Source organism: Copadichromis virginalis, linkage group LG3, assembly GCF_057382275.1.
Source record: "Copadichromis virginalis isolate Kocher_CV1m ecotype Utaka linkage group LG3, C_Virginalis_male_GT1.1, whole genome shotgun sequence".
Taxonomy (NCBI): domain Eukaryota; kingdom Metazoa; phylum Chordata; class Actinopteri; order Cichliformes; family Cichlidae; genus Copadichromis; species Copadichromis virginalis.
The window spans coordinates 55586816-55610425 of record NC_140620.1 but is presented as its reverse complement, the minus strand read 5'-3'; the positions used below and the strand labels follow the sequence as shown (position 1 = coordinate 55610425).

General features: G+C 40.7%; 1 protein-coding gene across 3 annotated transcripts in view; it reads right to left on the bottom strand.

Annotated features, from left to right (window-relative positions):
* Positions 1–23610, bottom strand: part of sorcs2 (sortilin-related VPS10 domain containing receptor 2) — a 385062-nt gene that overhangs the window by 41554 nt on the left and 319898 nt on the right. For all 3 annotated transcript variants that reach the window (XM_085451748.1, XM_085451747.1, XM_085451749.1), the window contains exons 8-9: positions 19461–19550; positions 4470–4649 (exon numbers count right to left, since the gene is read on the bottom strand). In XM_085451748.1, the coding sequence (XP_085307874.1) occupies positions 4470–4649; positions 19461–19550 (270 nt within the window). The remainder of the gene's footprint in view (positions 1–4469; positions 4650–19460; positions 19551–23610) is intronic.

Genomic DNA, 23610 nt, shown 5'->3' with positions numbered 1-23610 from the left:
AAGGCTTACTGGCATAACGCTCCAAGAGTCTCTCTTTGCCTCTGGGTGTGAGAGCACATTTTATTTATTATTATTGTATTATTTTAGGTATTTATTCTGTTATGTTGCCCGGTCTTATAATAGAATACACCTTGAGGCGACTGATGAATTGGGGCTAAATAAATAACGCTGAATTGAATATGAGGTAATGAATGAGAATTGGGAAATTCAGGGGCTCTTTTTAAAGGGGTCATTGTGGATGATATTTATGCTGCAAACATGTTCAATTCTATCACTTAGAAGTGATCGCTCCTTCATTACCTTATTTTGTCCTTTCTGCTTAGTCTACAATGCACTAGGTCCCACTTAGGTCTGGTGGCTGCTTTCCGGGGCCTGTATATATTTCCCACACTATATGTGTTGTACCAAGTAAAATGACTGAAAAGGAACAAAGTGTGATGTCTGTAACTTCTGTTCCCTCAAGGAGCAGAATGAGGTAGACTTTCAGGATACTCCTCTGTGTAGCATAGCTCAGTGAAGGGCAGCTACAAAACTGAGGGATGACAGCGATGACAGGGTTGTGTAAGTGTGGGAAGAGCTGTGCATATGTCATCACATCATCTGCCTTAAAGGTGTGAATACAGGTGTCTTTGGCCAGGGCATGCAGGGGTGTGATAACCCACAATATACAGTATGTGTTTTACCTCATTGATGTCCTACAAGGAACAGAAGCTATAGACATTAACACTTTGATTTATTGCTTTTTTATGTGTGCTAGTTCAGTTTTTAATATTACCGGTACTGGTTTTATGTTGTAATCTAGATAAAGGAATCTAAAACTGGAATTTAACGTAACTTTGAATTCCAGAGTCTGAGTCATAATATCAAATAGAATATGCCGTTTAACCATCATTAAGGTTTAAACCACTGGACTGTTAAAGTTTAATTCACAGAAATCAATATCTACTGCATAGTTTTTGTGGCTGTGATATTGTTAGCTTTAGGTTCTGAAGATAAAATATAAAAGACTGAAACAATAATGAACAAAAACATTTAGACCAAGCCAGGCAGCATATCAGATATGTCTGCTTCTATAGCCTTCCTCAGCTCTCAGTGGCACTGATGTCCAGACAAGAGAAACAAATCGTTTAAATCAAAGTACATAAGCCTGCCTGTATTCTCTTTGTACGTCTGGCTTCAAACCTCTTCCTGTCTGTATTTTATAGTCCTTCTGCTTCAATCTGTCTTTATTCATCCCACATATATTGTTCACCTCTCTATCTATATCTACAGCCTGTGACGAAAGCGCAGCCCAGAGCAAGGGATGACACATGGGAAGGAGGAGATGATCCACTGCCTATTCTTTCCCCTCTAACGCTCCCTCTCTCTTTCTTCCTCCACCTTTTGTGTCACGTCTTCTGTGCCCATTTATCTGGAGAAATTGGCAAAAGACTCAGGACATACACAAATGAACAAATGCATAGCATAGCTGCCTTGTAATGTGAAAGTTTTCCTGGCATGCTTAATGTGGAGAAGAGTAAGGAATTAACGTTTAACTTGGGTTTATACAGGGAGTGCAGAATTATTAGGCAAATGAGTATTTTGTCCACATCATCCTCTTCATGCATGTTGTCTTACTCCAAGCTGTATAGGCTCGAAAGCCTACTACCAATTAAGCATATTAGGTGATGTGCAACTCTATAATGAGAAGGGGTGTGGTCTAATGACATCAACACCCTATATCAGGTGTGCATAATTATTAGGCAACGTCCTTTCCTTTGGCAAAATGGGTCAAAAGAAGGACTTGACAGGCTCAGAAAAGTCAAAAATAGTGAGATATCTTGCAGAGGGATGCAGCAGTCTCAAAATTGCAAAGCTTCTGAAGCGTGATCATCGAACAATCAAGCGTTTCATTCAAAATAGTCAACAGGGTCGCAAGAAGCGTGTGGAAAAACCAAGGCGCCAAATAACTGCCCTGCCCATGAACTGAGAAAAGTCAAGCGTGCAGCTGCCAAGATGCCACTTGCCACCAGTTTGGCCATATTTCAGAGCTGCAATATCACTGGAGTGCCCAAAAGCACAAGGTGTGCAATATTCAGAGACATGGCCAAGGTAAGAAAGGCTGAAAGATGACCACCACTGAACAAGACACACAAGCTGAAACGTCAAGACTGGGCCAAGAAATATCTCAAGACTGGTTTTTCTAAGGTTTTATGGACTGATGAAATGAGAGTGAGTCTTGATGGGCCAGATGGATGGGCCCGTGGCTGGATTGGTAAAGGGCAGAGAGCTCCAGTCCGACTCAGACGCCAGCAAGGTGGAGGTGGAGTACTGGTTTGGGCTGGTATCATCAAAGATGAGCTTGTGGGGCCTTTTCGGGTTGAGGATGGAGTCAAGCTCAACTCCCAGTCCTACTGCCAGTTTCTGGAAGACACCTTCTTCAAGCAGTGGTACAGGAAGAAGTCTGCATCCTTCAAGAAAAACATGATTTTCATGCAGGACAATGCTCCATCACACGCGTCCAAGTACTCCACAGTGTGGCTGGCAAGAAAGGGTATAAAAGAAGAAAAACTAATGACATGGCCACCTTGTTCACCTGATCTGAACCCCATTGAGAACCTGTGGTCCATCATCAAATGTGAGATTTACAAGGAGGGAAAGCAGTACACCTCTCTGAACAGTGTCTGGGAGGCTGTGGTTGCTGCTGCACGCAATGTTGATGGTGAACAGATCAAAACACTGACAGAATCCATGGATGGCAGGCTTTTGAGTGTCCTTGCAAAGAAAGGTGGCTATATTGGTCGCTGATTTGTTTTTGTTTTGTTTTTGAATGTCAGAAATGTATATTTGTGAACGTGGAGATGTTATATTGGTTTCACTGGTAAAAATAAATAAAGGCAGCACGGTGGCACGGTGGTTAGCACTGTTGCCGCACAGCAAGAAGGTCCTGAGTTCAATTCCAACTTCATTTCTGTGTGGAGTTTGCATGTTCTCCCCGTGTTTGCGTGGGTTCCCTCCGGGTACTCCGGCTTCCTCCCACCGTCCAAAGACATGAAGGTTGTGGGGATAGGTTAATTGATAAATCCAAATTGCCACTAGGTGTGAATGTGAGTGCGAATGGTTGTCTGTCCCTGTGTGTTGGCCCTGCGACAGACTGGCTATGACAGCTGGGATAGGCTCCAGCGCCCCCCGCGACCCTGAAAAGGATAAGCGGAAGCGAATGGATGGATGGATGGTAAAAATAAATAATTGAAATGGGTATATATTTGTTTTTGTTAAGTTGCCTAATAATTATGCACACACAAAATATCCCCCTAAAATAGCTAAAACTAAAAACTACTTCCAAAAACATTCAGCTTTGATATTAATGAGTTTTTTGGGTTCATTGAGAACATGGTTGTTGTTCAATAATAAAATCATTCCTCAAAAATACAACTTGCCTAATAATTCTGCACTCCCTGTATGTCCCCTGATCACTCAATATGGGTTAGAAGAGCTGTCCAGAAAAAATGACCCAGCTTCCTAAGCTTTGTAGCTTTGCCTGCCACCACCATGACCTGGGCTGGAAAACAGTTTGATTAAAAGATCCAAACGGGGTGCATTAATGGGTGGGTTATAAGGACACAGTGTACCCCTTCTGCAATCAACAGGAATTTTCTGTCATAAAAATAGTTTTTACATTTTGTCATTTTTTCTCCCTATTTCCCTCTTAAACCCACAGGTCTGCTTACAAAACTCTTTATTTTAATACTGTTTTGTGGAACTATAACAACTTTTTAGCCTGACTTCCTCATAAGGGACACATATAAAAACAGAAGACTTTAAAACATGTATTAAGATTCAGAGTCAAGAAACTGGTGTTTAGTTTAGAAAGAAAACAACATAGAGACGTTTGAAGTAAGAAACTACTTTGAAAATGGCCTGTATTTATATAGCGCTTTACTAGTCCCTTAAGGACCCCAAAGCGCTTTACACATCCAGTCATCCACCCATTCACACACATATTCACACACTGGTGATGGCAAGCTACATTGTAGCCACAGCCACCCTGGGGCGCACTGACAGAGGCAAGGCTGCCGGACACTGGCGCCACCAGGCCCTCTGACCACGACCAGTAGGCAACGGGTGAAGTGTCTTGCCCAAGGACACAACAAGCCGGGGCTCGAACCAGCAACCTTCCGATTACAAGGCGAACTCCCAACTCTTGAGCCACCATCGCCCCACTCGTTTCTCACAACAAAAAGTTAAAGTGCTTCCTAACATTCACATTACTCTTTTCTATTTTAAACTTTGCGCATGTTCAGGTCAATGAACATGCGCAAGGATATGGTTAACAATATTCTCTGTTTTTCTTGTACTGATTGTGTATTATAATACAGTTGCCCAGGCTTTGGATGTTATTTCATTAGAGAAATAATAGCAATTTGACAAGTAAATCACTTTTAAAGTGTTTTGAGTCTTTGTGCTTTAAAATTACAACCCCATCTTACCTCCAGAATGTCAATGAGAACATTCTCTTCTGGCTGCTTGGTGCTGCGAACATTTTCCAGGACGATGGAGTAGTAGATGCCTTCGGGATCTGACTGGTACAGGTTGTATGTGTCTGACTGGTACCACTCCTGGAGGGCGAGGAAGACCTGGTTCTCATCTGTGCTCACTATCTGAACATCCTAGAGAATGAAACAGAAAAATTAGTGCTCTTGGGAGTGAAACAAGAGAAAAGAAGCGTAAAAGAAGGAAACTGAATAAAGAGAATAAAGGGGATGGAATAACAAAGTAAGCTCAGAGAAAGAAAAGAGAAAATAAGGTAATAATGACAGATAATGAATACAAGAGAAATGACTGACAAAGAAAATGAAAGCAAGTAATGACAGATGGAGAGAAGACAGAAAAAAGAAACTGAATAAAGAAAAGAAAGGAGAGTGAGAATAGATAAATCAGTAACAGAAGCAAGTGTAATTCATAGAACTTTGACAGTGATTTGCAGCAAGCCAGGGAACATAATCGGATAAATACAAATGTAGAGAGTGAGGAAAAAACTCAACAGAAAACGGGGGAGATGACGAATAAGGGTTCTACCCACTGAACACTGTTTCCTGGAGTGTAGAATACCGTTAGGTGTATCTGACAAAGCTCTTGAGACTCTGATGAAAATGGTTTCATCACTCATGAAAGACTGTAATGAAGGATCAAAGAGCAATTCAGCACTTTCTCTCTATTAGTGATTACATTAACATAACATTTGGAGACGAAGCCAAGAAGGTGTGTCTATAATCACTGACACGCTTCCATCTTGTTTATGAAAAACACTCAAGCTCAATTACCCTTAGATTTATGGTGGTGGTTCCAAGTAATAGCAATATTGAAAGCCATATGCTGATCTTCATATTCATAAAGGTACTCTTTCTGAGTCACTCAGCAGCTTTCTGCAAATTGCCACAGTGCTGATTATGGACGGATGCTGTCTCAGGACCCATGGTGACACATTTGAAAGGACTGGGTACCTTTTAGCTTAATTTTTTTTACTGTGCAGAATTAACATTGTGACCTGAAAACCACTAATGCTTCCCTGAAAGTAAAAAAAAAAGTTCGATTTTTGAATCCAACAGAACTGTGAGCAATAAAAGACTTAACAACTTAAACACTTGTAAACACAAAGCTTTTAAACAGGACACATGGTATGGTCTTATAAGAGACTCTTGAGTCTTTTGCTATTTATGGCAATGCCAGCACACCTATTGTACCACAGTGTGAGATTGGTGCAAAAAGTGTTAAGCAGCTTATTAAATACAGCCGTATTTGTTACTCTGGGAATGGGAAGAGACAATGTTTGTATATAAAGAATTCTTCTTCTTTTATTTATTAAGGGACAAAGGTTAGCCAAGCCTGCCTGGCCAAGTGTGGAAAATGTAATTGTATTGCATTTGTATCCTTGAGCAACATACTGAATCCGTGTGTAAGTTCAAACAATAATGTAGACAGAACAATAGCAAACAAGGCAAGCAGTGCTTGTCTTGTGAAATCTAAAAATTGACATTAGTTCAAATGCAGCTGTTACGGTTGTTGATATGGCTAGGAGACGCTCCCTGTGGGAGAATGCTGTTGTTTCCCTTTCCCCCTTCCTGTCACGTCTTTCGGGTTCTGGGTGACGCAGCTGAGTAGCGTTACGGCTCGTTAGCCACGGGATCAAAACGGCCGTGTCTCACACGCTAGCCCCCCCTTCCCTGCGACGCGCTACGGCAGCTCGGAAAGGTTGAGCGGACTTCTGGAGGCTCTGAGCGGCGTGTGTGATAGTGTTTCTGTGCCCCTCTGCTGTTTGGGATATTGAGATCGCGGGGGACTGCCGTGGAAGCAGGTAGGGGGTTCTCCGCCATTTTTGTTTGACCAGTTTTCTCCCGTTTCATGGAAAGCCAGGGAGGTCGGGGTATTACTTCCCTGATCAAGAAAAAGAAAATACGACACCTGACCTCCCTGGTGTTTTGTTACTAGAATGGGGGAGGGTTTTTGTTTGTTATTTTGGCCTCGGAGACTCCGAAGCTTTTAGCTTCCCGGCTCAGCTGTGTGCTGCAAGTATTTTGCTTGGCTTGGTGAAATAAACCCCGTGAGCCTTCCAGTGACTGGTTTATGCGCGGTTACACTCTTTTCCCGTGTTCTTCCACTATTCCGAGAAAAGGTTGCACCTCTGGCCAGTGGCTATCCCGGGCTAAAGGGGACGGGGCGTAACAGTAACACAGTCTCTCTCCTTTCATCTCAAACAGCATTCTGTCCCACAGCCCCTCACCTTTTTGCATCTATCCTTCAAATCATTGCCAACTTGGGTTGATCTGATATCCTCGTGTTGGTGTTGTTCCCAGATCATCATACTAAATGTTGTTCCAGGATCAACATTGCAAGTGACCAATCAGAATGTTGTGACGTCATAGTTTTGTGACTTCGGGAAAAACCGGCGTAAAACAAAAAACTGTACTTAAGCTGCGTGAAACCGCCTCTGTCCGCCGATCAACAGACCCTGACCCTAACCCTAACTGTAACCCTTTAATAAACAGGAAGCAGAATTGATATTGTCCTTGCAACATTGGAATTTCATAAATGCACGAATGGCTTGGCGCGCAAAGGAATAACGTCACAACAATGTGATTGGTCACTTGCAATGTTGAACCTGGAACAACATTTTCATGATGGTCTGGGAACAACACCAACACGAGGATATCAGATCATCCGCCAACTTGTGGCTGCAGTTGACTATTGACAGTGCAAGCAGTCTCGACTCTGCTTTTGGCCAGATTCAGGTGCGTGTCCATATCCCGTTAAGAATGGCTTTAACTTTTCAAGTTCAAATGCAAACTGTGGCTGTTTGTGCATGGTGTGTGCATGGTGGACAAATCTCTGATCAGTTCCCCTCTTTGATGGGGAATTAATGGGAAACTGAGATGATGCCTCTGCTTTCACTGTTCTGAGATCAGTTGCCAGAACAGAACTAGGACTAGCAATTAAACAAGCACACACTGATACCTCAGCTTTCTTTGTACTAACCATCTTGGTCAACATGTGTGATGAAGATGAGTTGGGAGTAGTGTGAAAGGCACATCAGCAAGAAAAGCCTTGATGGTGCAGGGAAACCATCAGCTCCTGCTAAATCCTTCTTTATAAAACAGTCAATTTAAACAAATAAGGTGGTTTCCAAATACAACATCTTGTATTTGTTTATAATTCCATATTCACACTTATCAATGTCACACAATGCTTAAACCTATTAATTCAGATGTGATTTTAAAAATGTTAGAAATACATTTATTCTTTTTAAAATTAAGATTTAGGTCTTTTTCTGAGCTAAATAGTCCTACCCTACTGAAGCTTAAAGAGAATATAAAGTATTTAAAATGGGCTCAGTTTCAAACTTCTGCAAATAGACTAATGTGACTAATGGGGAATATTTTTCTGCAGGAGTACTTTTACTTTTTGAACCCGACAACACAAACTTTTGTGTCTTGAGGGGTTGTCATAATGTTTTCCTACTTTTGCTTGATAAATGGCTCTGAAAGAAATTCCTCCAGCAATTTTCATTGTCAGCAAATGGAAAATATTTGGGTGACAAATACAAAAGTAATATTTTACAATTCTTCAGCTGGGAAGGAGTGCAAAGAGGTGAAGATGTACAGAAAGAGTCTATCAGCATTTATTAAAGAATATCAAACAGGCAGCACGAGACAGATTAATCTGGTCTAACGTCCCTTATTAAACAGGCAACTCATTCCAACTCTAAATTAATGAGGCATACAGCAAAGTACAAGCTCTTTTTTGAGACACATAAGATTGGTGTCTGTGTGAAATTGGCTGTATGTTAGTTGGACAGGGACTATCTACGAAGTGCAACATCAAACGGCACAATACCTAAATATTCAACTGTAACTTCACTTTTTCTGTATACAGCCCATCTCTGCTGGTTCCACCTGTCCCCAGTTACTTCCCCGTGTCCTTTTTAGTCCTGGCTTTGCCTCACAGTCCTCGTCTGGATTTCTGTTTCATTTGTCTATTGGACTTTGAGTTCTTCTGGACTGTCTTATATGCTTTTTCAGCTCAGTTAAGTTTGTTTTTGTGGTCATTCTTATTCCTGCCAGTGTCTGCTAACTCAAAACAAATTAGTCTTTATTAACATCTACAGACTTCTGGCACTGCTCATGCATTAACATGCAAGACTGCTGCTCAAATTACACAAGACTGTGACAATGGCAATCAGTAAGTTAAACATTTAACCATAAAACAATGTCAAAATGCCTAATCAGCAAATCAAGTTGCCAACACTCAACCACAAACCATCAAAGAATATAACTATTATATGATGAAAGTAGAACATCGTTTGTTATGCTGCACGTTCCAGGCAGATATATTGTCATTCCTGTATAACACATTACCATGCAACACTGCCTCTAAATGAAAAAATAAATGAGCAGTCTTCATAATGACACCATCATGTTTCAGTTCAAACACAAATATTCCACCTCATTTACTTCTCCTTGCATCTTCAACTCCATATACCTTTTCTTTCTTTCTTCTTTATTCCAGTCCTCCATTAAAGCCCTGCGCTGCAGCCTGTTTTTGGCTGACAGTTCATCTGAGGCAGCAGTATGGAGCTTGGGAGGAGTTGGAACTGAAAAATGTCTAAACTTTAGCTTCAGATGCCTTTTTAACATTCAGAGATGGTCCTCCACCTACCAGAGGGACTAAAAAAACAACACAAAAAGAAGAAAAAAAACAATCGTACACCAACACCAAGGACTGTTGGGGTGACAATGTAAATATATGCAGACAGTATTCATGGAAATGCTTGGGTGGAAGACCTCAATTTAGTGGCCAAACAGAGTAGGAAGGAAAAGAATATCCTGTGACTCAACTCAGGAATCGGATGTGATAAAGATGGAAAAAAGCACTGTTGTCTCAATATAGGTAAGGGTTATTAAAAAGGGAAACACATGAGCATATTTAATGGCCTGAGATACTATGTCCCACATTTTTTTTTTCATCAATAAATCCTTATTGTAACAAGGATACATGCAATCTTAATTGTCTTTTAATTTTTAACACAAAAACAAAAAGCAGAATTGGTGAACAAAAAAAAGCCCAAAAGCGTTTTTGGTCGTTTCAATGTGGACACACAACTCTGTGAAAATGATTGAAAACACTAGTGTGGACGTGTACAGTTTTCAGACGAAAACGCTGTTTTCAAATCTATCTGGGCTAGTGTGGATGTAGCCTTAGTGGGTTACCATGTGGCTGTGAGTGTCCTTTCCACACTCACATGCTTGATTTGCCTGCCTGATTGCGTGAGGCTGATCTGCCAGTCAACGATCAAGAATTCTGGAAATTGGCAGATTCTGGTCCCTTGTGGTGGGTGAAACTCTTGAAGTGGCAACCACTAGTGCTGAAAAATGAAGCAATTACAGAACTGATAGTTTCTCAGGTTCCCACTTGAGGCTTGTACTCATAGACTCCCATGTGTAAAAAAAAAAAAAAAAAAAAAAAAAAACAGCCCCTCCATTAAAAAAACATTTGCTTAATATATACAGTAAAACCTCTTTACTCTAAGCTAGTAAAATACCTGAAGATTTTCATGAAATTAAATCTGCCATACGCTATAATATTAAAGTTCATTTGATGATCTGAACATTTTAGAGTAATAAATATGAAAGGAAGGAAGAGGGAAAATATTCTTTCACAGCGGTGTATTTCACTGTGTACTTGATCCAAACTCAGCACAGTGCTAATAACACTAGAAAGGCAAAGGCAGAACACTATAATGAGACGGTGCAGAATGTAAAGCTCAATTTACATTTACACATGAAAGGAAACTGTCTGGGTGCACATCCTGAAAAATCTACCAACCCTGTGTGGAGCAAAAACAAACCACAAGAATGAGTGAAAATAAGGATCCCCTGACTTTAAATTGTACACACTAGCAGAAGGAGGCATAAAATAAAATGAGGAAATTGTGAAAGTGAAAGATGTTTTCGTACATCTTGTTTTACATTTAGGTGAAAGAGACAGCAGGTTTTAATAATGTTATCAGACAACATTCACTATTAAAGGCATACGTACAAGACTGACCATCAATCATCTCACCCTTGCATATCCTAACAATCCTTTGTTTTGGATTTTCACAGTGACTTATACATTGTGTGCTCTGACTGCCTTGCTTCAGCCGTGCCTCCTAAAAGTTTTGTTTCCATACGTTGATGTTTACAGTCTATAGTAAAAGTATAGTAAGAGAAAAAGGTTTAACAGTAATCACTTATAATCATGTAGCCATGATTGGTGTACAAGCCTGTGACCACAGTGTCTACATGGATCACTGAGAACAATAGCTGAGAAGTCTTACAAAGGCAGGACAACCATGTTGGTCATGTTACCAAATACTTCATTCCTTGATTTATTTATTTTTTCCCTGTCTTACCTTTTCAGGCAGCCATTCAGAAACATACAACAGGAGCTCTAAATGGTTACCATTGTGATGAAGTACACTAAAGGATTCACTCAAATATCCAAATAATTGAATTCAGGTGTTTCAATTACTGCCATGGCCACAGTTGAATAAAACCAAGCAGCTATGGACTGATTCTTATATAGCGCTTTGCTATTCTCCCAGAGTAATCAAAGCGCTCTATACAACGTCCCACATTCACTTTCTTCTAAGCTTTTAGTGCCTCCTAGCTAACATTCATACTCCAATGGATGGATCGGAGAGCAACTTGGGGTTAGTATCTTGCACAAGAATACTTGGCATGGCCTGCTGTACTTCCTGAGCTACAGCCACCCTGCAGCTAGGCATACGCTCAGAAGCGTAGTGGTCACATACAATCACAGAGTGGGGTCAGCGGATGCTGAGACACAATCCCTCCTCTCACCTCATCTAACACCTCAGCTTGTTCCTTTCTCTTTGACCAACAGTACCACAGTTTCCACTGGCACCCTGCTGGCCATCAGGGTGGAAACTGAATTGAAAACACAAGTGTCTTAAATTGAATTTCAGGCCACGTGCTAAAAGCAAATGCTTGGTTGACATGTGAAGGAGATTTATAAACTTCTATTACTTATGCCCGTTCTCAATACTCCTGCCGGTGGCTCATGTACAATTATTTCAGACATCTTTCTGACAGATTATACTCCATCACTGTCCCATTTCCTACAGTAACATCACTGAGCCTTGGTCAGAATGGTGCGAGGAACGTCTTGCTCATTTAATTAATGGGAAAAAAAAAAGAAAAAAAAAAAGGACAACATCTGATGCCAGATTTCCCCCGGCAGTCAGCTGGGACATAATAGCCTCTTCAGTGGGCTCACCCTCTCTCAGCAGCTTTGAGCTCATTTCCTTTCACACTCTAACAGATCACATTAATCACATTAAAATCCCCATCATGCCCCGTGGACATTACTGAATTCAGTAAAGAGGTCTTTGATACAGTCGGCCCACACATTTCAGCTTTCTAAAAGATTTAACTGCTTTAAGATCTCATCCAGCTGTCTTACACATACCTCTTAAAGATAAAATCAATTCTCTTAGTAATTATAAGCACTCACTCAAAATGCTTACAGGTCAAGCTTTTATTTCTAAATACTGAAAAATTAGCTGTCATGGGTCACAGAGTTTTGACTGTTGTCCTGATGTGAAAAAGTCAGATTATTTTTTAAGATATTATTTTTATTTCACATTTATTATGTACTGCTTCTTCACTGCAGCATTCTGCCTCTGCAGCAGAACACACCCTTGCAATCCTGAAATGTGGTATTGACAGCCACAAGTGTTTCTTTGGACTTCTGGCTTCACAATGTCATTGACAGCTCCTGAGATTGTTTGATTTTCATTTTATTCAACTCAGCTTGTACCTGGTAATACAGATGCACATAGGATTCTTATACATCCTATTCTGTCCCCTGCGTGCGTGGTTCTGTTGCACGAAGTGACAGATAGCTAAACATATGCAGCAGGCACTGAAAGCGTTAAATGATGAGTCAGATGTGGAAGTAAAGTTGAGGGCTGTTTACTTGTTTGTCTTCACCAATGTACATCTTACAGTGCTTTCCCAGAGCTTGTGAAACTACAAAAATACAAAACAGAAATATGCTCAATGAAAATAAAGAATTATGCACAAGCCAAGCCACAGAAAAATTCACTTGACGGTAGTCTCCAAGCTAACCACTAGGAGATGCTAAAATGCTTAATGTGCACATAACATTATACATCCCATTTAACAGACTTTAAGTCTCTCATATCTAAAGACATTAGAGTCATAATAAACTATTCATGTATCTTATAATGAGATTCCTTTTAGGATTACTTTCCAGTCGTGTTGTTAGAAATTTACAAGAAGAAAAACTGGAATAATGGAGCAGCAGCACGAGGACGTTTAGCCCACAGCTGACCTTGTGTTTGGAATGGGTGGTTCTGGAAAAACACTCCTTGCACACAAATAATCTCTGACTCAACATGTCACCAATTAAGGCAAATGGAGAGTGTTGTTTGTTGACAAATTCTTCAATTTCAATTTTATTTCTACAGCACCAAATCACAACAACAGTTGTCTCAAGGCGCTTTATGTTGTAAGGTAGACCCTACAAAAATACATACAGAGAAAAACCCAGCAATCACATGACCCCCTATGAGCAAGCACTTTGGCGACAGTGGGAAAGAAAAACTCCCTTTTTACAGGAATAAATCTCCAGCAGAACCAGGCTCAGGGAGGGGCGGCCATCTGCTGTGACCAGTTGGGGAGAGAATTCTCTTGCATATGTATAACTATTACACATGCAAGTCCAGAAAGTTTAAATAAAGTTGTTTTTTTTGTGGTTTTTTTTGTTTTTTTAACATTTATGCATCCATTCCCTTCCACCTATCCAGTTCAGGGTCATGAGGGCTGCAGACTTTCCCAGCTATCATAGGGCAAGAGGCAGAGTACACCCTGGACAGGTCGCCAATCTGTCGCAGGGCTAACACAGAGAGACAGACATTCAGTCATTTTAAGTAACCTTAATACATCTACTTATATCAAAAGCCTGACATGTTCAACAGAAAACATCTGTTTTCTGGTAAAATGAGGCATTTAATAAAACCAAATATTCAGTTCCGTCATCTACAGTATGCCCTACAGCTATTACCTCATTTAGTTGTTTTTATTTTTATTTTGAGATTAAAGTAAAAAAATCTTTGATTTTGCCACTTACATACACCCTACAGCCTGTCTTTCTCCTATGAAATTGGCTGCACATAAAAATAAAGCCTCATTTTACAGCTTTATCACTCTTCAGAAATTCTGCTTTAGAGAAACTTATTGTGCTGTAGCTGCATGCCTCTATTCATTCAGATGGGTATCTGTTGTCTCGTAAGTCTTTACTGGCTTGTGGATTCAAATAACACAGGGTTTTTTTGTGTTTTTGGTTTTGTTTTGTTTTTTTTTTAAATAGAAAGTGTGTCATTGCAACTAATGTGTATATACATACAGTTAGGCCCATAAATATTTGGACAGAGCCAACATTTTTCTAATTTTGGTTCTGTATATTAGCACAATGAATTTTAACCAAACAACTCAAATGCAGCTGAACAAAAATATTAAAAATGTGATGAACTAAAGCATTTTTAACAATATCCCTTCATTTCAGGGGCTCAAAAGTAACTGGACAAATAAATGACAGTTATTTATTTGTCCAGTTTATTTGTCTAGAAAACCCTATGCTGGCAACAACAGCGTGAACTCTTAAACTCATGGACATCACCAGATGCTGGGTTTCCTCCTTTTTTATGTTCTGCCAGGCCTTTACTGCAGCTAGTTTCAGTTGCTCTTTGTTTGTTGGCCTTTGTCAGAATGTCTGTGAAGGTTCTCAGTCATCCAGGTCATCGTAGTCAAAGGAGCTTGCAAAGAAAAGCGTCTGGACTTCTTTAAGTTACTTGAAGACGTTTCACCTCTCATCCGAGAAGCTTCTTCAGTTCTGAGGTCAAATGGTGGAGAGTCCCAGATATAAACCTAGTGGGAGTTTCCCCCCACAGAGGGACAAAAGGACTCCCTGATGATCCTCTAATCGCCTGAGCCAAGGTGTGAAAATGGGGGTGGGTCCCAATCAGCCAGAGTTTCGGGTGAGTTCATTGTGAAACCTGGCCCCACCTTATCATGCGAATTCCTGAGATCAGCTGGCCCAGGATGTGAGTGGGCGTTAAGGCGTCTGGGGAGGGAACTCAAAACTGGATTATAGATGGCAGAGAGTTGGTGTCGTAAACCCCCGCCTCTGTTCAAAGATGGTCACTCACAGTGGACATAGATGGCTTCTTTCACTCCTCTTTCAAACCATCTGTCCTCTCTGTCCAAAATGTGAACATTGGCATCCTCAAAAGAGTGTCCTTTATCCTTAAGATGCAGATGGACTGCTGAGTCTTGTCCTGTGGAGGTGGCTCTTCTGTGTTGTGCCATGCGCTTGTGAAGTGGCTGTTTGGTCTCTCCAATGTAGAGGTCTGAGCATTCCTCGCTGCACTGCACAGCATACACCACATTGTTAAGTCTGTGTTTTCGAGTTTTGTCTTTCGGGTGAACCAGTTTTTGTCTGAGTGTGTTGCTGGGTCTGAAATACACTGGGATGTCATGCTTGGAGAAAACTCTCCTGAGTTTTTCTGATACACCGGCTACATAGGGGATGACAATGTTGTTGCGTCTGTCTTTCTTATCTTCCCTCGCTGGTGTCTGATCTTCTTTTCTGTGCCTCTTTGCTGACTTTAAGAACGCCCATTTAGGATAGCTGCACGTTTTGAGTGCTTCCTTTACATGTGTGTGTTCCTTCTTTTTTCCTTCCGGCTTAGAGGGAACATGTTCTGCACAGTGGTGTAGGGTCCTAATTACTCCAAGTTTGTGTTCCAGAGGGTGATGGGAGTCAAAGAGGAGGTACTGGTCCGTGTGTGTGGGCTTCCGGTAAACTTCGATGTTGAGGTTGCCGTTCTCTTCAATGTGCACGGCGCAGTCCAGGAAAGGCAAACAGTCGTCCTTTGTGTCTTCCCTGGTGAACTTGATGTTTTTATCCACAGCGTTAATGTGCGCAGTGAAGGATTCCACTTCTTGTGTCTAGATTTTGACCCAGGTGTCGTCTACATATCTGTATCAGTGGCTGGGTACTCTTCCTTTGAAAGAGCCAAGAGCCTTCCTTTCCACTTCCTCCATGTAAAGGTTGGCTACAATAGGTGACACGGGGGAGCCCATGGCACAGCCATGTTTTTGTCTGTAAAAGCCTTCGTTGTATTTGAAATATGTAGTGGTGAGTCAGCAAAGAGGCACTGAAAAGAAGATCAGACACCAGCGAGGGAGGATAAGAAAGACAGGCGCAACAACATTGTCATCCCCTATGTAGCCGGTGTATCAGAAAAACTCAGGAGAGTTTTCTCCAAGCATGACATCCCGGTGCATTTCAGACCCAGCAACACGCTCAGACAAAAACTGGTTCACCCGAAAGACAAAACGCCAAAACACAGACTTAACAATGTGGTGTATGCTGTACAGTGCAGCGAGGAATGCTCAGACCTCTACATTGGAGAGACCAAACAGCCACTTCACAAGCGCATGGCACAACACAGAAGAGCCACCTCCACAGGACAAGACTCAGCAGTCCATCTGCATCTTAAGGATAAAGGACACTCTTTTGAGGATGCCAATGTTCACATTTTGGACAGAGAGGACAGATGGTTTGAAAGAGGAGTGAAAGAAGCCATCTATGTCCACTGTGAGTGACCATCTTTGAACAGAGGCGGGGGTTTACGACACCAACTCTCTGCCATCTATAATCCAGTTTTGAGTTCCCTCCCCAGACGCCTTAACGCCCACTCACATCCTGGGCCAGCTGATCTCAGGAATTCGCATGATAAGGTGGGGCCAGGTTTCACAATGAACTCACCCGAAACTCTGGCTGATTGGGACCCACACCCAGTTTCACACCTTGGCTCAGGCGATTAGAGGATCATCAGGGGGTCCTTTTGTCCCTCTGTGGGGGGATACTCCCACTAGGTTTATATCTGGGACTCCCCACCATTTGACCTTAGAACTGAAGAAGCTTCTCGGATGAGAGGTGAAACGTCTTCAAGCAACTTAAAGAAGTCCAGACGCTTTTCTTTGCTTTCTGTCAGAAGTTTAGTCTTCAACAAGTGAAATACATAGTTGGGTTGAGATGGGGTGACTGACCTAGCCAATCAAGACATTTCCACTTCTTTGCTTTAATAAACTCCTGGGATGCTTTGGCCGTATATTTTAGGTCATTGTCCATCTGTATTATAAAACACTGCCCAATCAATTTGACTGCACTTAGCTGGATTTGAGCAGACAGTTTGTCTCTGAACACTTCAGAATCCACTCAGCTCCTTCTGTCCTGTGTTACATCATCAATAAACACTAGTGTCCCAGTGCCACTGGCAGCCATGCACACCCAAGTCAGCAGACTGCTTCCGTAGGACCTACTAGGCACCAACAAGACACTGTCTGGTCAATGATACACTGATAGTTAAACAAAGTGTTAAAAACCCCAGAAACATGATCACATTCCGAGTGGCCAGAGGAGATGGAAGCAGAGCAAAAAGGAACAATTATTACTTGTGATTTCACACCTGTGTGGGTGTGTGTGGGTGGGTGTGTGGTTAATCCATCACTTGGGTCAGGTCTCACAGGACACAGTAAAACTGCTTTCTCTCATGGCCTCTGCATTTTTTATCTGCCAACCTTTCAATTATTAACAGTGGAAAAACATGGAACCCCTTACTCACACACACACTTTCTCCTCATCTTCCCCCTTCAGTCTCTCTCTCACCATCCCTCTCGCCTGTCTCTGTTTCTTTGCCCTGACACCCCACCCCATGTCGCTCGACCTAAAAGCTTCGCAAAGCGTGACCTATCTGCTCACCCAAGTAAGAGGACACATGTAGAGAGACAGAGGGAGCGATGAGCATGAGAGTAACTAGGGCATATTTTATCTAAACACATACTTACACACAAACTAATTTATCCACTGGCTTCCCATTACAGCAGATCCCCAGATGTGTGTTTGTCTGTGTAATTCAATTCCTTTCACCTTAAGGATCACGGAAATTGTGGAGCTCTTGGTGCTGAAGTAGCCAGACAATTCAGGTTATAAGATTTCTGTAAGTGGTGGGGTTAGTATTTTACGTATTCGTGTTGCTAAACACCTTGCATAAGATTATCAGTGACAGACTAACAATCGCAGTGTCTGGCTAAAAGGGCTTAGTTTAAAGCCAAGAAAAATAAATAAATAAAAACAAAAATCTTGAAAGATTTCCTCAGGCTTACCATGCAATCAGATGAGTTCAATAGCACTCTGGCAAGTGTCACACTAAAATGGTTCCCTGTGCAGCTGATGCTGACAGCAAAGGTTCCAATACTGGCCTGTATTGAAGTGGAGCTCATTTATCCTCTCTGGCTATGTGAGTGACATAAGATGCTGCTGGATCAATGCTGAGGTGTGAATATTTTATGGAGGTTATCATGTATCAGGGCAGTTCCAGGATTAATTTGAGTGCAGGTAGTGTACTAACACTTGAGACCAACAAAGAAGTGGAACATATTGGAACAAGGGGTTTGATTTTAAAAGTTTTGAATCCATAGAGTTAGGAACATGAAATTTCACACTAAACCCTTTGTATGGGGAATGGGACACATTTACAGTATATCATTCTAGCATGCCTTCCTGTGTCTGAACAGATAATAACAGAACTTTGAAATAATGGACCTTCCATGATTCTCAGTTACCTGCAACAGTCTGTGGACTGTGGACTTTCTATTTCAAGGATACACAATGGATTTCAGCAAAAAATCCAAAGAATGTGATGGTTCAAATGCATTGCTTGTCTACTCCTGGCATCAGTGAGAATATTATTAGCTTAGAAATTTAGTGCAGCGCAGCATGATACAGACTTGAACATAAATTATACATTAAGATATAAAAAAAATAAAAATACACACATATAGTGTTTTGATAGTGAAAGGATTACCAAGCAGTAGATGAGGTCAATGAGACTGACCTAGTTAGTCACATGGCTGTTTTCAAATCCTCAGTTATAGGATAAAACATAGTAACGTATGTGTAATGTGAAAGGGTACTTCAAGAGTACTTCCACCAGGGCAGGGATAGCTCAGTAGGTAGAGTGGTGGCCCCATGATCGGAAGGTCGGGGGTTCGACTCCACTGAACGGCTACCCTGAGGTACCCCTGAGCAAGGTACCGTCCCTACACACTGCTCCCCGGGCGCTGCATTGGTGGCTGCCCACTGCTTCACTGGGTGAATGGGTTAAATGCAGAGGAACCATTTCCCTATGGGGACTAACACGCACACTTTACTTTACACTTTTTACACACTTTACACTTCACCAGTAAATCAAGTAATCACACAGCAAATATGTATAAGTAATGTGGTGTGTACAAGGAGTGGTAGGCCAGTCTGGTCTAATTTAATGAACTCACATAGGTGAGTATCCCAAACTTTTCTGGTACTGTCTTATTTAAATTCATCATTTCCAAGTAAATGTTGTAACCGTGTGTGCTGATACACGGGTATATATGGTGTACGCTAGTCCCTCAAATATTGTACAAGATACAATAGTGCGGGGCTCTAGCGATGGAGTATCATGAAATACTGTTGTGAACCTGGTCACACATGGAATGTGAGCATAAGTGTGTGCAAATATCAGAATACAAACTGCAGTTCACTTAATGGTGTGGGTTTCATCAGTAATGACTTTACAGAACCTACACATTTAATGTCAAAAGTAAAAATAAATCTGATTCCACTGAATTCTTGTAATTATTCTTAGCTAAACAACTATAAATGAAAGTGTTCAAAACACTGATCCCTGAGGGATGCGTGCATAATTCAGACTGAGAAGTCTTTCAGGGAGCAAACTGTGTCAACCTTAAATCAATATTAGCAAAAGATGCACCAATTTTCTCGTCCATTACCTTTGGTAAGGCATACTTAGGAAACCTCATCTGGACAAATTCATTCCGTCGGTAGGACACATAGTGCTTGGTCCGATTGCCTGTGGTGACCTGGGAAATAAGCAAAAACAACAGCAACAGCATGAATAACAGTCTAACAGTTCTACAGTTATAATATAGTCAAACAGTTTTAAATTTTTTATAGACATACGACCCATAAGTATATTACTTTAAAGGGAAAGCTGCTGAATGCACTGAGATTAAAAACGAGGCAAGAGTGAAACAGAAAACAATTTGAGTGACACAGCATCAAGAGACATATTAAGGCTGAATTCATCCAGTCATTTAAATATTGTCCTGCAGAAAAACAATCAAATGTTCAACATCTGCAAATGTCCAGCTGACTAATTGTGGAGGTGGAGGTGCACAGTTCACCATCTGTTGCCGGTGACTCAGTCTGTGCTGATAGGTAAATGCAAAGAAACTCCTGCGCATTGCACAGACCTTGGCATTCAACTCACAAATGGGTAAAAGGCTGAATCATGCCGTCGTCCTGCTGAGTGCTCAGACGATGAAAAAGCTCACATAGCACGAACCAGAATACTCAAACAGGTGATTCTACAGTTTAGCAGAGGGAGTTGGGAGAAAAGAGACCGCACTGGTGACTGACAGTGGATTGGAACAAGAGCTGAATGTGTCATATCCCAAGTGACAGGCTCAGAAATGAGTTAACCATGTTCTGAAACAGGTGAGCAGCACTGAAACTCCTTTTTTTTTTTTTGTGTTAAAAAAAACCCATTTTTTCTTTTGTCAAAATAAAAAGGAAAGGTTTATAACTTTGCATTCAGTGCTTCTATTTTTGACTTTGCCTTTTTTCCCTTCATGGAGATGTCAGTCTCTGTCATCTGAGTTCAGACTGAGCTGTGATTATTGCCATTGCTTGTGATTGAAAGGAGCAGGTAAGTTCCACTTTTCTTTAATGATAAGCATTGCAGAGGGATCAAACAAAAAAAGCCATTTTTAAAAAATGAGAGCTACTGAAGAAAGTGTCATGGACTGAGGTTTCAAAAGGAATCACTTTCTAAAGGACGGCTGGCAGAGTGGGATGAGAGCTGCATTCTCAGCTCTGACTCTGCATATTTATGTAGTGCCTTAATGTTGGAAAAGTACCCCGAAGATCTGTTTATACCATTAAGATTTTTTTTTTTTTTTTGGACAAAATTTATACAAAGAGCCAGAGTTTCTTGTGTTTGTGAAACTTGTGTGAATAGCTGAATGTCAGAGGTTCAGTACTTCATTGCAAATCAATAAACTTGTCAGTTTCAGAAAGAAATGTTTTGGGTGAACCCCCAGCAGCTGAAAGGATTAGGACTGCAGGCTGCCAGTTGTTGAAAACGCCTTCACTTAAAATAACAAACAGGAAACCAGCAAACTAAATGAAACCCAAAATCATAATAAAAGAACAGAGCACAGTAAGGAACATGTGAACAAGAAGTTACTAGACAACAACCAACCAACTGAAGGAAGGGTTAAAACAAACAGGTGAACTTAATGAACAATGAAGGGCTTTAAAAAACTGAAAACCTCACGGGAAATGTTCACCACATAACAGCACACTGAAAGGAGAAAAAATAAAAAAAAGACTGACAAAGCACATGAAAAGCTGGCAATGCAAGTGACAAGATGTATTTGGTCTATCATCACCTCCAGTTTTTTTCTTTGTCTATATGTACCTTGTTTTAGTTTCTGTACTCAGTATAGAGACTTGTGTTTAGGTATCATAATCCACAACACACTTTTTACATTAATTCTCAAAGTGTGGAGCTCTGAAAACTAATTTTCCAAAAGGTATTCCATTATTTGCTGTTCTGGACGCTTTCAAATCTACATAGTTATTCAGTTAGGTTTGAGATTATTCTAATTAGGACCTCATAGATTAAAGGTGACCAGTCAGAGCACTTTGTATCGTACTGTATTGTATTGTACTTGATGCATGCTCAATCATCCAGGTAAGTCGATCACAAAAGGTTGATTCTGTTCATCTGGACGTAGCGTTTTCAGTGGAAGAAACGTTTCATCACTCATCCAAGTGACTTCTTCAGTCTCAGTTGACTGCAGGTTTCCCCAGCCGTATAAACACTACATTTGCACAATAACTGAAACCATCTTTTGCCATCTTACAAAGCTGTGATTGCAGCCATTCCCCAACTCTCTCTGTTAATGGTATTCATGGCCTTTGATCAATGGGTTTTGATCAGTTGTTGATCAATGGTTATGATAATTTTCATATTAATGATCAAGGAACAGACCTCACCTTATAAAGTTGGGGATGAAAGTATCAACAATTACTTTAAAGGGAAAGTGACACATGCAGTAAATGTTCGCACACATACATCACTCACAGAACTGCCAGGTGTTGGGTTTCATTATAGGTAAACACGTAAGAACTGCTAGTAAAGATTGTTTGAGGTGTTGTTCTTCAAACCTGATATCTGTATGTAATGCTTGAAATATTAGGAGGATTATCCCTTAAGGATAATGGGCCAGTCTACAGTGACCTGATGAGTTTTCATTCTTCTCACAGATGCAAACACTCATGCACACATAACTTTACACATAGGGGGACAACACCCAGAGAGAGCAACTTTGTCCTACTGTGGAGATTGTCCTCTAGCATACCAGCTCATGTCTATTCTCCATGCAAATAGAATTGAACTATTGGCCACTGCAGAGTGTGCAGTACTGTACTGCATGGCAAATCAATTATAGACAAGATTAATTCCGCACACTATCACGAATAGAAATTCTTTTTCCATTTCAAGTGACAGCACTGTATGTTATCTGGGCAGCAAGAGTTTATCAGTAAAACAGACATAAAGCTGCAAATTCAGCTGTAAGCGCAAACACAGCTGCAACTGAATAGATACACTGACAGATACAACATATACACAAATGCTGAAAGAGAAATAACTGGGGAGATGCAGGTTTAAAAAAAAAAAAAACTTGCTCAGTTTTTCCTTACTAGTATTATGTATATAGAACTATCTCATAGTATAAGACTTTAACTTTGTTGTTTATTGCTTTTTTATTGTAGACTGTAGTAATTTTATTCTTTTATTCTGCTGATTTAATGCAACAGTTTCTCTCGTGGGATCATTAAAGTATCTATCTACAGAGTGCTGGAAAGTAAATGCAACAAAAGCCACAGTATAGGTGCCTCTGCCTCGACCCTTGGAGGCTGCCTAGATTTTGGGTCCACTTTAGAGACGTACAGTACAAAGAATGTATTAGTCAGGAGACAAGTTTTGTTTCTGGCAAAAAAGAGGAAGAAAATAGAAGTTTTCACTATTTCACTAAGCTCGGGAAAAGATCATAATATCAATCATAATTTTTTCCTGAGACCTATGCATAACCTGAAATCTCAATTTGACTGTAATGCAGACTATATGATTATAATTCTGATAACACTCTAGCTTAAAATAATGTTTAAGCTTGGCTAAGCTATGCAATTTATCAGTATCACATCTTGAACACCCTGTGATAAGAAAAATACTAGCTTGAGAAAAATGTATTGTTCAATTTTTAATCCATCTATAAAATGATGGCCTCTACGGTTGAGTGACCAACGGATAATCCTCCTTTTGAAGTTCAGTTACTGTTTTCTAGCTCACCCCTGCATTTCCTGTCTCATGTTTTCCATATCATATAGCTTAGTGGTCAGGTTGCTGTTTGCATGTTCTTCCCATGTCTTTGTGGGTTCTCTCCAGGTACTCTGGCTTCCTTCCACAGTTCAAAGGGTTATTGAGTGATTCTAAATTGCCCATAAGTGTGAATGTGAATCAACATGGTTGTCTGTCTCTCTGTGTTAGCCCTGAAACCTGTTTGCGGTTGCAGGGCTGGAATAGGGTCCAGACTTCCTGAATTGGACAGGCAGAGGAGAACAGATGGACTATATGATCATGCAAATGCATAGGTGTACACATTTCCTCTCCCACAACACAAATAGTATTTATTAAATGTGTACAAAAATGCTGTCTACTGTGTGAAAAGCTGAACGAGTTCAAATGGAACAAAGACAAAACAATAACCTGCAACACGAGACATTAAAATAGAATTTGAAACCATCAGAGGAGCAATTCCTGTCTTCTCATTAATGCAGCAGTCAGATGTA